Source organism: Neophocaena asiaeorientalis, unplaced genomic scaffold, assembly GCF_003031525.2.
Source record: "Neophocaena asiaeorientalis asiaeorientalis breed wild unplaced genomic scaffold, Neophocaena_asiaeorientalis_V1.1 scaffold110, whole genome shotgun sequence".
NCBI lineage: Eukaryota > Metazoa > Chordata > Mammalia > Artiodactyla > Phocoenidae > Neophocaena > Neophocaena asiaeorientalis.
Genome location: NW_020175053.1, coordinates 6,110,151 through 6,120,086, shown reverse-complemented (window position 1 = coordinate 6,120,086; position 9,936 = coordinate 6,110,151). Strand labels below are relative to the sequence as shown.

The window sequence follows — 9,936 nt, the reverse complement described above, 5'->3', positions numbered from 1 at the left end:
CACTTTCGTGCTGCCCCCGGCCCACAGCGGATGAGGATGAGGATAAGGAGGATGACTTCCGGGCCCCGCTGTACAAGAACGTGGATGTGCGGGGCATCCAGGTCCGTATGAAATGGTGCGCCACCTGCCACTTCTACCGCCCGCCGCGCTGCTCCCACTGCAGCGTCTGCGACAACTGCGTGGAGGTGACCGCCTGCCCTGCCCCCAGCCCACGCCCTCCTCCCCTGCCCGCCGTGTGCCCTGACGTGCTGTTCCTGCCCAGGACTTCGACCACCACTGCCCCTGGGTCAACAATTGCATTGGGCGCCGCAACTACCGCTACTTCTTCCTGTTCCTGCTGTCGCTCAGTGCGCACATGGTGGGCGTCGTAGCCTTCGGCCTGGTCTACGTGCTGAACCACGCCGAGGGGCTGGGCGCCGCGCACACCACCATCACGTATCCTTGGCCTGACCACAAAGGCGGTGTGGACCGGGGACGCTTCTCACAGGGGAAGTCGAGGCTTGGAGGGGTGGGTCGGCAGCCCAGAAGTCCCCAGGGAGTGGGTCTCCTTCCCTGAGTGGGCGGTGGGGAGGGGCGGGTAGTCTGTCCACAGGTGCCTGCTCCATCCTCACCCACGGCCGTTGGCCTTAACGGGCCAGCATGGCCGTCATGTGTGTGGCCGGCCTCTTCTTCATCCCTGTCATCGGCCTCACTGGCTTCCACGTGGTGCTGGTCACTCGGGGCCGCACCACCAATGAGCAGGTGCAGACCCTGGGTGGGGCCATGCAGTGATGGGGTTGGGCATGGGAGGGTCCCCGATGGGCTGAGCGAGGAGCCAGGGCTGCACAGGGACTGGGGTGGGGTGGGGCAGGGCAGGGCCGGGGCCCTCAGCTGATGGATAGGGGAAGCTCTGGCTCTGGAGACCCCAGGTGGGGTTTGGCATGTGGGGTCTCACCTGCCCTGTCCCCCTCCTTGCCCCCATCTGTGGGCACTGCAGCCACCAGTGAATCAGAGACCAGAAATTCCACAGCAGGGGCAGACCCTGGTGACCTGGGTTGGGGGCACCCCTGGGCTAACCCTGCCTAACTCACCTCTGTGGAACCCCTGCTGTCCCTGCCTGTCCCCCTGCCCTCCTTGGCCAGACCCTGGCTGGCCAGGCTGGCTGAGGGGTCCCATGTCCACAGGTGACGGGGAAGTTCCGTGGGGGTGTGAACCCCTTCACCCGCGGCTGCTATGGGAACGTGGAGCACGTGCTGTGCAGCCCCCTGGCGCCCCGGTGAGGCCCGGCGGGTGTCCAGTGGGCCTCCTCGGGGTTTGGGGTGGGCAGCCATGGGCCCTCAGCCTGATCCACTTCTGCTTTTGGCAAGTGGGGTCCTGCCCTTGGCATGCATTCAGGCCAGGTTGCCCTGGCCACTGACCCCTCTGGCCCTGGTGCAGGTATGTGGTGGAGCCGCCCCGGCTGCCGCTCGCTGCTCGCCTGAAGCCGCCCTTCCTTCGGCCGGAGCTCCTGGAGCGAGCCGCACCACTCAAGGTCAAGCTTAGTGACAACGGGCTGAAGGCTGGCCTGGGCCACAGCAAGGTGGGGGCCCAGGGGTGGGGTAAGGGATGGGGTGAGGTGGGAAGTGGTCAGGTTGGAGGGGCCTAAGAGTAGAAGGGGGAAGGACTGTGTGGAATGGGGGAGGGGTCTAGGTCCCAGGCCTCAGGATGGAGTTCCCAGTTAAGCCCTGCCCGTGGCCTGTACCCTACACACCACTGACCGCGCCCCCTCCCAGTCCAAGGGCAGCCTGGACCGGCTGGATGAGAAGCCGCTGGACCTGGGGCCGCCGCTGCCCCCCAAGGCGGAGGCTGGCACATTTGGCAGCGACCTGCAGACCCCACGCCCCGGCAGTGCTGGTGAGGCGGGGGCGGCCAAACGGAGGGAGGGGCACAGACTGATCCCAGTCTGACAGTGGTCCATCTTCCCCAGAGAGCGCCCTGTCGGCGCAGAGGACCAGCCCCCCGACACCCGCCATGTACAAGTTCCGGCCCGCCTTTCCCACGGGTACCAAGGCGCCCTTCTGTGGGCCGGGCGAGCAGGTGAGGAGGCCTGGCCCTACCCAGAGGGTCCCGAGGTCCCGCCCCGCAGGCTCCACCCAAGAGGCCCCGCCTGGGAAGCTCCAGAGCCCCGCCCCCAGACTTCGCCACACCCTGGAGGCCACTTCCCAAGGAATCCTATCAGAGGCCACTCCCCAGGTCTCACCCCTGAAAGACCCGCCTGGGTCGCAGAGGGTGTGGGCATCCCAGCTGGGGCTGGTAGAGGGGAGCAGGGCCAGGTGTCCTGGGAGGGGCTGGCGCAGGCAGTCCTAGCCACCCGGCCCTTGGCCAGTGTTGCCTGCTGGCTCTAGGCGCTGCCCCCGGGGGCACTGTGTGCCAGGATGCCTGGAATTCCACAATTAGTCACTCTGTAAGGTCCTCAGGGCCCTCGGGAAGGCTTCAGAGGAATTTGAGATTGTTTGAGGAAGCACATTTATTCTCTGCGTTCACGTGGAGCAGCGGAAGGCCTGAGCAGACACCCAGACCCCTGAGGTTCCCAGGCTGCCTGCCTCCTTTGTGCCACCAGAGGGCAGGCCCATGGCTGAGCCAGCACACTTGGACCAGCCCCTCTCTCCCAGGGAACTCCCTCCAGGACTGATATCCTTCCTGACCCTGCCTCTGGGGCCTGCTGGTCAGGGCAGTGAGTCTGGGCCTCCCTGGCCAGTGTCCGGTGGCCCTTCTTGGAATGAGGGGGCTTAGGTGGGTTGCCTCCTTCCTGGGATTGTCCTGGATCCCATGAAGGGTCCGGCTGGTTGGCCAAGTGCCCTGAGGCCACATTTGTCCCCATCCATGCGCCTTCTGGGTTTTGAGGTTCTGCAGGCTCTTGTCCCAGTCCAAGTCTGTGTGCCTGGAATCACAGAGAATCAAAAAGGCTCCTCTCTGTCACTGTGGCTACCCCCTGGGCTGCTGGGCTCTGAGGGCACTGCCCTGCTGTCTGCTTTGCACTAGCCGCCCAGACCCTCAGCTGTGGGCTGCCTGGGAGAGGCCCTGGGTCACTGTGTGGTTATTAAGACTCTTTGAGGTCCTGATCCCAAGGCTGCCCCAAGGCCCCTTCCTCTCCCTGGGGAGTTGGGCTGGAGCAGATGCACAGCCTTCCCTGGAGAGATATTGGGGCCCCCCACTCTGCTCCACCCTGTCCCCGCTTCCCTCCGTGGGGCGCAGGGGATAGAGAGCTTCTGGGAACAGCTTGTCGGTTGCACCTGCCGCCATCCCTGATGCCACCGGGATTGCAACTTCCTAGTGGGCACAGAGCACCTGGTGAGCGGGCAGGGCACGGTGGGTGGGCCAAGATGGATGTGCGCCATCTCCCCCTGCAGGTCACGGGCACTGACTCCCTGACACTGGGGGAGGACAGCATCCACAGCCTGGACTTTGCATCCGAGCCCAGCCTGGACGTCCCTGACTACCCGCCCAGTGGCCTGCATGCGGCCTACCCGCCATCCCCACCACTCAGTGCTGCTGACACCTTCTCAGGCGCCTTGCGCTCCCTGAGCCTCAAAGCCGCCAGCCGGCGGGGCGGGGACCACGTGGCCCTGCAGCCCCTGCGTTCTGAGGGTGGGCCCCCCACACCCCACCGTGGCCTCTTTGCCCCCCACGCACTGCCCAACCGCAACGGCAGCCTGTCCTACGACAGCCTGCTGAACCCTGGCTCTCCCGGGGGCCACACGTGCCCGGCCCACCCCTCAGCTGGCACAGCTAGCTACCGCTCGCCCTACCTGCACGCGGGGGCAGCGGGCGACCCACCACGGCCCCCGCCCCGCAGCTTCAGCCCCGTGCTGGGCCTGCGGCCTCGGGAGCCCTCGCCTGTGCGCTACGACAACCTGTCCAGGACCATCATGGCCTCCATCCAGGAGCGCAAGGACAGGGAGGAGCGTGAGCGGCTGCTGCGCTCTCAGGCTGACTCGCTCTTTGGCGACTCGGGCGTCTACGACGCACCCAGCTCCTATAGCCTGCAGCAGGCCAGCGTGCTGTCCGAGGGCCCCCGTGGCCCCGCGCTGCGCTGCAGCTCCAGGGACGACCTGGTGGCCGGGCCCGGCTTCGGGGGCGCCCGCAACCCTGCGCTGCAGGCATCGCTGTCCTCGCTGTCCAGCACCGTGAGCCGAGCGCCGCGGACCTCCTCTTCCTCCCTGCAGGCAGACCTGGCCAACAGTGGCGCCCCGGGGGCCCGGCCTGCCAGCGGCTCTCACAGGTCGCCCGTGCGCCAGGTCCCTCCGTCCCCACCTAGCACTCCCCGCTCGCCCTCCTACGTGGGCCCCAAAGCCGTCGCCTTCATCCAAGCGGAGCTCCCAGAACCGCCGCCCTCGCTGTCTGTGCAGAGGTGGGTGCTCAGGGTGCGGTCAGCTGCTGGGCACAGGGCAGGTATCTGGCTGCCTGCAAGGCCTCTTGGTCAAGCACGTGGGGGCTGCCCAGGAGGCCTGAGGCTACCTAGGGGGGTGGGCCTCACCCACCTTGGAGGATCCTGGCGGCCAGTGTGAGGGTAGCCCGGCTCCAAGGGTGCCTTGGCATGTCCTGGGACCAGGGGCAGGAGAATTTGCATCTTGAGCCCAACACCCACACTCTCCCCTGGCTGGCACAGACCCAGCATGTGGGGGACCCTAGGGTTCTTCCTCTAGAGACGGTGCCACTGTCCATGTCCAGAAGGCCAAGTCTGGGTGACCCTCCTCCCACAGCAAAACATGCCACTCTGGGCACCACGGTCCTGGCCCTCGGGGGGCACACAGCCCCAGGAAGCAAGAGCTTCCGTGCTCAGAGATGGGCAAACTGAGTCTCAGAAGGGCAGGCTGGTCCCAGGCCCAAGTACAAGAGCTGAGCACCTGCTGGGCACGTTTGCTCACCAGGGCTTCACCTGGCTGCCGTGAGCACAGGCTCAGTTGATGAGGAGGTTCCTGTTGTGCGTGTGACAGGCCCAGAGGGGGCAGCTGTGAGGCAGCCCAGGGAGGGAGGGGCTCCTGCCCACATGAATGCTGGGCAGCGAGGTCCATGCTACTGGTCAGTGCTGGGCAGGCTGGAGGGCAGAAGGGCAGCCCCTCGTTTCCCTTGGAGGGAGCAGGGAAGAGGCCACATCGTCACTGCTGGGCTTCCCAGCTCAGGGCACCAGGACAGGGCAGGGTCTAGGGACTCGCCTGGCCAGCATCCACCTGGCCTCCCTGTGTTCTGTGGTCTGTGCTGAGAGGCCTGGGAGGGGATGGCAGCCATTCTGACATCTGTCTGTCCTGTGACAGCACGGCCCTCCCCTGGCAGGTTCTGCTCCCCCACCCATTTCCGTGTGGGACCGTCCAGGGTCAGAGGCAGGGGCTGCCCAGTGCTCCGTCTGTGTCTGTGTCCTCTGTCCTCTTGCCTCCGCTGGCCCCTGTCCTGCCATGGTCCTGTGTTCACCGTGTGTGTGCGTGTGTGTGCTTGTTTTGATGCAGGGACCACCCTCAGCTGAAGACCCCCCCAAGTAAGCTTAATGGGCAGTCCCCGGGCCTGGCCCGCTTGGGTTGGGGGCCTGCCCCCGGCCCCCCAGGGCCCTCCGCCAGCCCCGCCCGGCACACGCTCGTTAAGAAGGTGTCCGGCGTGGGTGGGACCACATACGAGATCTCGGTGTGAGGACTGACTGCCACCCGTCGCCGTGGTGCCATGGGAGCCAGGACCCCCCCCCCACAGCGGCTGCCCCCCCTCCCAACTTCTCTACCCCGGGAGAGGAGGCCCAGGCTTGGTGTGGACGCATCAGCGGGAGGAGAACTACGCCTCCACGGGCCTATCCCTCGTCCTCAGCCCGTGCATCCACTCATCTGCTCACCAGGGCACGGCTGGGCCAAGGGCCATGAGGCTGCAGGATCTGCGTGTTGGTGGCCCTGCTCCCGCGAGCTGGGGCAGCAAGGGGGCGTGGACTGCACAGGTTGTCACCAGGCCAGTCCCTACCCACTTCCCTTATACATGGGTCACTGTGGCCCAGAGATGGACAGAGAGGCCTGGGCCCCTGGCCGTCCTCCCAGACCGAGGGCCCCACCGCCCAGCTGCTCCTAACCATTGCCTTTCAGGGACCCGCTGGAAGCTTGTAGCTTGGCAAGGCCCACTCTTCTGCAGGGAGTCCAGGCCCGGCCCACAGGCACCCAGCTTCGGGACTGCTCTGGGTTCTGACGGACAGGTGCACAAATGGACAGACGGACGGACAGCCAGCTGTGGGTGGGGTCCTGGCTCCGTGTGTCTCGTCTCGCCCAGCTGGTGGGCGCGTCCCCGTGTCTGTGCGCTGAGCTGCCATGCCACGTCCCATGTGTTCACGCTCGGGCCCCCGCTGCCCCCACTGCCCGGAAACTCGCTTTAATTGAAGCCTTAATCTTTGCTTTATGCTCTTGTGGGAGGTGACGGGGGCAGGGGGAGTGGGCACAGGAGGCCGGATGCTGCCACAGGGGGCCCACGTGACCCCGAGTCCCCTCCCTGCAAACTGGAGACCCCCACCCGAGGCATGCAAAGTCCAGGCCCTGCTGGAGCCTGGGCGCCCACGTGGAAAGCACATCGGGGAGGGGTCGGAGTTTTGTCTGGCGCCAGGGACCCGAGAGTAAGCACACGGCAGCGTCCGCTTGCGTTGTGTCTGTTTTATGTTTTTATATCTACATCTATATATCTATAATTTTATTAAAAAAAGAAAAAGAGTCATTTCGATCCTTTCCTTGAGCAAGGCCAGGGGCTCCGGGTGGGGGCAGAGGGGGTCAGGCTCCGGGAGAGGTGGTGGCAGATAGTCTGGGCGTGGACGTTCTGCGTGGGCGTTTCCGTGGACTTAAGCCAAGTTGGAGGCCTGGGGGGGTGGGGGCTGGCCGGCGGTTCTCTGGCTGACCAGCGTGAGGTTTCCCTGGGTCTGCGTCATCCCTGGCAGTAACAGGACGTTTGGAGAGAAGCTGGGACTGCAGCTGCCCCAGGGGCCCTGGGATCCCAGGAGCAGGGAGTGCCCGCCTGTCCTGCAGCTGCGCGGCCTGGAACTCATCTCCCGTCCCCCCTGCAAGTGTCCGGGGTGGGGGCGTCGGGAATCCACAGCTTTTCAGGGGCTGGGGGACCGGGGCAGGGGCTGGCCATGCGTGGGAGGCCAGTGGGTCCTCAGACCCTGAACCGGGCAGCTCTGCCCCTTGCTGACCTCCGCCTTTCTGCTTCTCTCTCACGGGACGCTGCAACCCGCAGGGGGCGGATCGGTACCTGCAGCCGTGGATGGGGGCGGCGTGGCCAGCCCAGGGTGCCCCCCGGCCTGCACCTGTGCCACCTCGGCCTCCCGGTGGACCGCCCGTCACTGCGGGTCCCCTGGAGCCCGGCCACTGGGGTGCCCCCCCGTGGGGCCGTGTGCCGTCTACACTTGGCCGCCTCCAGCCTCTTCCCCAGCCTCTCAGGGCCCGAGCGGGACACCAAGTAGGAGACTCCGGGGCCCAAGAGGCCAGGCTGCCGCGGACCCTAGGGTGTGGGCTGGGCGTCCCCTCTCCACCAGCTGCACCTTGACTGACCCCGAGCCCACCAGGGCCCGTGACCCTGTGCCCTCCCAGCTCAGGAAGTCCCCACCTGCTGCAGAGGGTTCGAAACCCTAGGTGGGGGCCCTGGAGCTGCTGGGACCAGCACAGCCTTCCCGGGTGTCACCATCACCTGATCCCCCTGCCTGACCAAGCACTTTACACGCCACTTCCTCCCAGGGAGCCCCGGCCTCTGTGGGTTGGGCTGGGTGGGGATCTCAGGTCGCCCCTGCAGGTCGCTACACTCCCCCCTCCCTGCACCCAGCACATGAACAGATGCCTTAAGCTCCTGGAGCTGCCAGCTGGAGGAGACCCCAGCCTACCGGGCCTGCCCGGTGGTCTTCACTCCTTCACTCTGAGATGTTGCACCTGGCGAGCTCAGAGGGCCCTGCCACCCCCAGCCTTGCAGCTCCCAGCCGGCTGGGCCTGGACGCTCCCAGGGGCAGGGCTGGGCCCTGGCCGTCCCCTCTGCCTGGGCAGCGGCTCTGTTTCTCCCACTTGGGGGTGAGCAGCCACAAAGCTATTCTCTATTGTTCTAAAAGGTATTGCCCCGCCCCAGTTTAATGCACTAAATAAAATTTTTGGTGTTTACCTCCATGGCTCTGTCCACCAGCGTGGTCCCCCTGTCCTCCAAGCCTCTGGGAAGTGCCAGGAGGCTGGACCGGACAGGGACCCTGGGGTGGGGAGGGAACAGGAGCCGGGGGATGGGTGGTGGCTGGGCTGGTTTGGGAAGGGGGTTGGTCAGCCAGACAGGGATGTGGCTTATGTGAAGGGACAGCAGAGCCGCAGGCTTATGTGAAGGGTCCCTGATCTCCGAGGTCCGCCAGTCCCAGGGATGAGGCCTGAGGGCCTCACTTTCAGTGGAGCCCCTTCTGCACACCCTCTGCTCAGAGCCCTTCTGGTGGCCAGGGTGGTCTGGGGGCGTCCTGTGGAGAGGCTGCCCTGGCAGCGGATGGGGCTTGGGGGACGAGGCAGGGGCGCCGCTGCAAGTGGGACCCTAGGGATGAGGCAGGGACCCTCACTGCAAGATCCGCCTCAGAAGGCGGCAAAGCCTCCTGTGCCCCGCCCCCATTTCCATGGAAACAAGTGCACAGGCCTTGTGTCACTACTATATGTCCAGTTGCAGGCCCAGCCCTCAGGACAGACCCCACCTCCACCCTCCTCCAAGGCTCTGGGCTGGGACGGTGCGTGGCAGTGCCATGGGTGGGGGCTGGCACGGCCGCTGGGCACCCTGGGCCACACCAGCCGCCTTGCTTTCTCCTCACTGGGGCTGCTGGGCCTCTGGCCTAGAAGGGCAGGAAGTCGTCCACCTCAAGGCGCAAGAACGGGCCCAGCAGGGTCCGGAGCTTCCAGACGGTGGCGCGGCTTAGCAGGGGCGGCACCAGCCCCTCGAAGGGCGCAGGGTCCACCATGTACACGTAGGCGGCGGTGCAGGCTAGCAGGGCGCCCAGCAGCAACCTCAGGGCCAGCAGCCTGTGGACGGCTGTGGTCAGGGGGCGGGGGCGCCCAGGGGACAGTCCCTGGGGATGGGGCTCTGCCCCTGAGCTCGGACGGCCACCTACCAGAGCTGGCCTTTGAGGCCCTCGGAACATCCCAGCTGCGGCCGTGCCTTCTGCGGGAGAGGGGCTGAGTCAGAGCGAGTTCCTGCTCTCCCCCAGGACAAGGGTGATTCTGGTCACAGGGGTCCTCTCCAGCTCCCTAAGCGGGGCCTCCAGGGAGAGAGTGGGGTGGGGGACTTACCCCTATGCACGCCATCTGCTGCTCCTTCCTGACCTGGGTGCGGCACTGGGCCCGTTCCCTAGCGGGGGTGGGGGGGGACAGCGCACAGTCAGCGCCACATGTACCCCCCACCTCAGCCTGGCACCACCTGGTCTGGTGCAGGGGAATTGGGGAGGGGTCGGGTTGGTCCACCCCATCCTGACCTGGACACCTACCCCCATCCCAGCTCAGCCAGGCCCCGCTGGCTCCCAACCCTGCACATCACCCCAGAATCTCCAGCTGGATGTCCTCCATCTGGTTCAGCACCCCCCGGATGTCCTTCTTGAGGTTCTGGGGGGCAGAGAGGGTAAAGCTGGTCCCCCAACCCCACTGCCCCCACCCAGCCCCCTCATCCTCTGGGTGTTGCCTTTAGGAACCTACTAGGAGCCCGGTGGCCTGGTTGTTCAGGGCCATGTGTACTTCGGCCACGCCGTCCCACACCTGGTGGAGGGTGGAGGCTGGGTCACACCCCAAGGAGCAGGACCCATGCAGGATGCACGTCACAGGTGGCTGCCCCAGCGCCCCCTCCCACCCTTGCAGGTGGGCACCTCGGTGATGGCCATCTTCTTCCTCTCAAAGGACAGTCGGATCTGCTGCAGCTCGTTCTGGGGGAAGGCACAGTGTGGGCAGAGAGAGGGCTGGTGGGTGGTCAGCT

At 66.1% G+C, this 9,936-nt stretch overlaps 2 protein-coding genes across 6 annotated transcripts in view; one reads left to right on the top strand and one right to left on the bottom strand.

Annotated features, from left to right (window-relative positions):
* ZDHHC8 (zDHHC palmitoyltransferase 8) overlaps positions 1-8,114 on the top strand; it is a 16,385-nt gene extending 8,271 nt beyond the window's left edge. For 2 of the 5 annotated variants that reach the window (XM_024763908.1, XM_024763906.1), the window contains 9 exons: positions 28-185; positions 263-435; positions 639-741; positions 1,164-1,255; positions 1,417-1,558; positions 1,752-1,872; positions 1,946-2,055; positions 3,369-4,369; positions 7,207-8,114. In XM_024763908.1, coding sequence (XP_024619676.1) covers positions 28-185; positions 263-435; positions 639-741; positions 1,164-1,255; positions 1,417-1,558; positions 1,752-1,872; positions 1,946-2,055; positions 3,369-4,369; positions 7,207-7,432 — 2,126 coding nt within the window. In that variant the 3' untranslated portion in view covers positions 7,433-8,114. Of the gene's footprint in view, positions 1-27; positions 186-262; positions 436-638; positions 742-1,163; positions 1,256-1,416; positions 1,559-1,751; positions 1,873-1,945; positions 2,056-3,368; positions 4,370-5,462; positions 6,691-7,206 lie in introns of those variants that run through there. The other 3 variants (XM_024763910.1, XM_024763909.1, XM_024763911.1) reach the window with 3 other exon arrangements.
* A 695-nt stretch (positions 8,115-8,809) lies between these two features.
* On the bottom strand, positions 8,810-9,844 carry CCDC188 (coiled-coil domain containing 188). The gene is made up of 6 exons (XM_024763702.1): positions 9,830-9,844; positions 9,663-9,722; positions 9,508-9,572; positions 9,264-9,321; positions 9,086-9,135; positions 8,810-8,996 (listed from the first exon to the last, which is right to left on the bottom strand). The coding sequence occupies exons 1-6, from the start codon at positions 9,842-9,844 to the stop codon at positions 8,810-8,812; spliced, it is 435 nt and encodes a 144-aa protein (XP_024619470.1).
* Between the last annotated feature and the right edge of the window lie 92 nt (positions 9,845-9,936).

Coding starts and splice junctions, on each gene's coding strand:
- CCDC188 (XM_024763702.1), bottom strand. Junction 9,322..9,507: donor ATCCAGCTGGAGATTCTGGG/GTGATGTGCAGG, acceptor CACCCCCGCTAG/GGAACGGGCCCAGTGCCGCA. Junction 8,997..9,085: donor GGCCTCAAAGGCCAGCTCTG/GTAGGTGGCCGT, acceptor AGCCGTCCACAG/GCTGCTGGCCCTGAGGTTGC.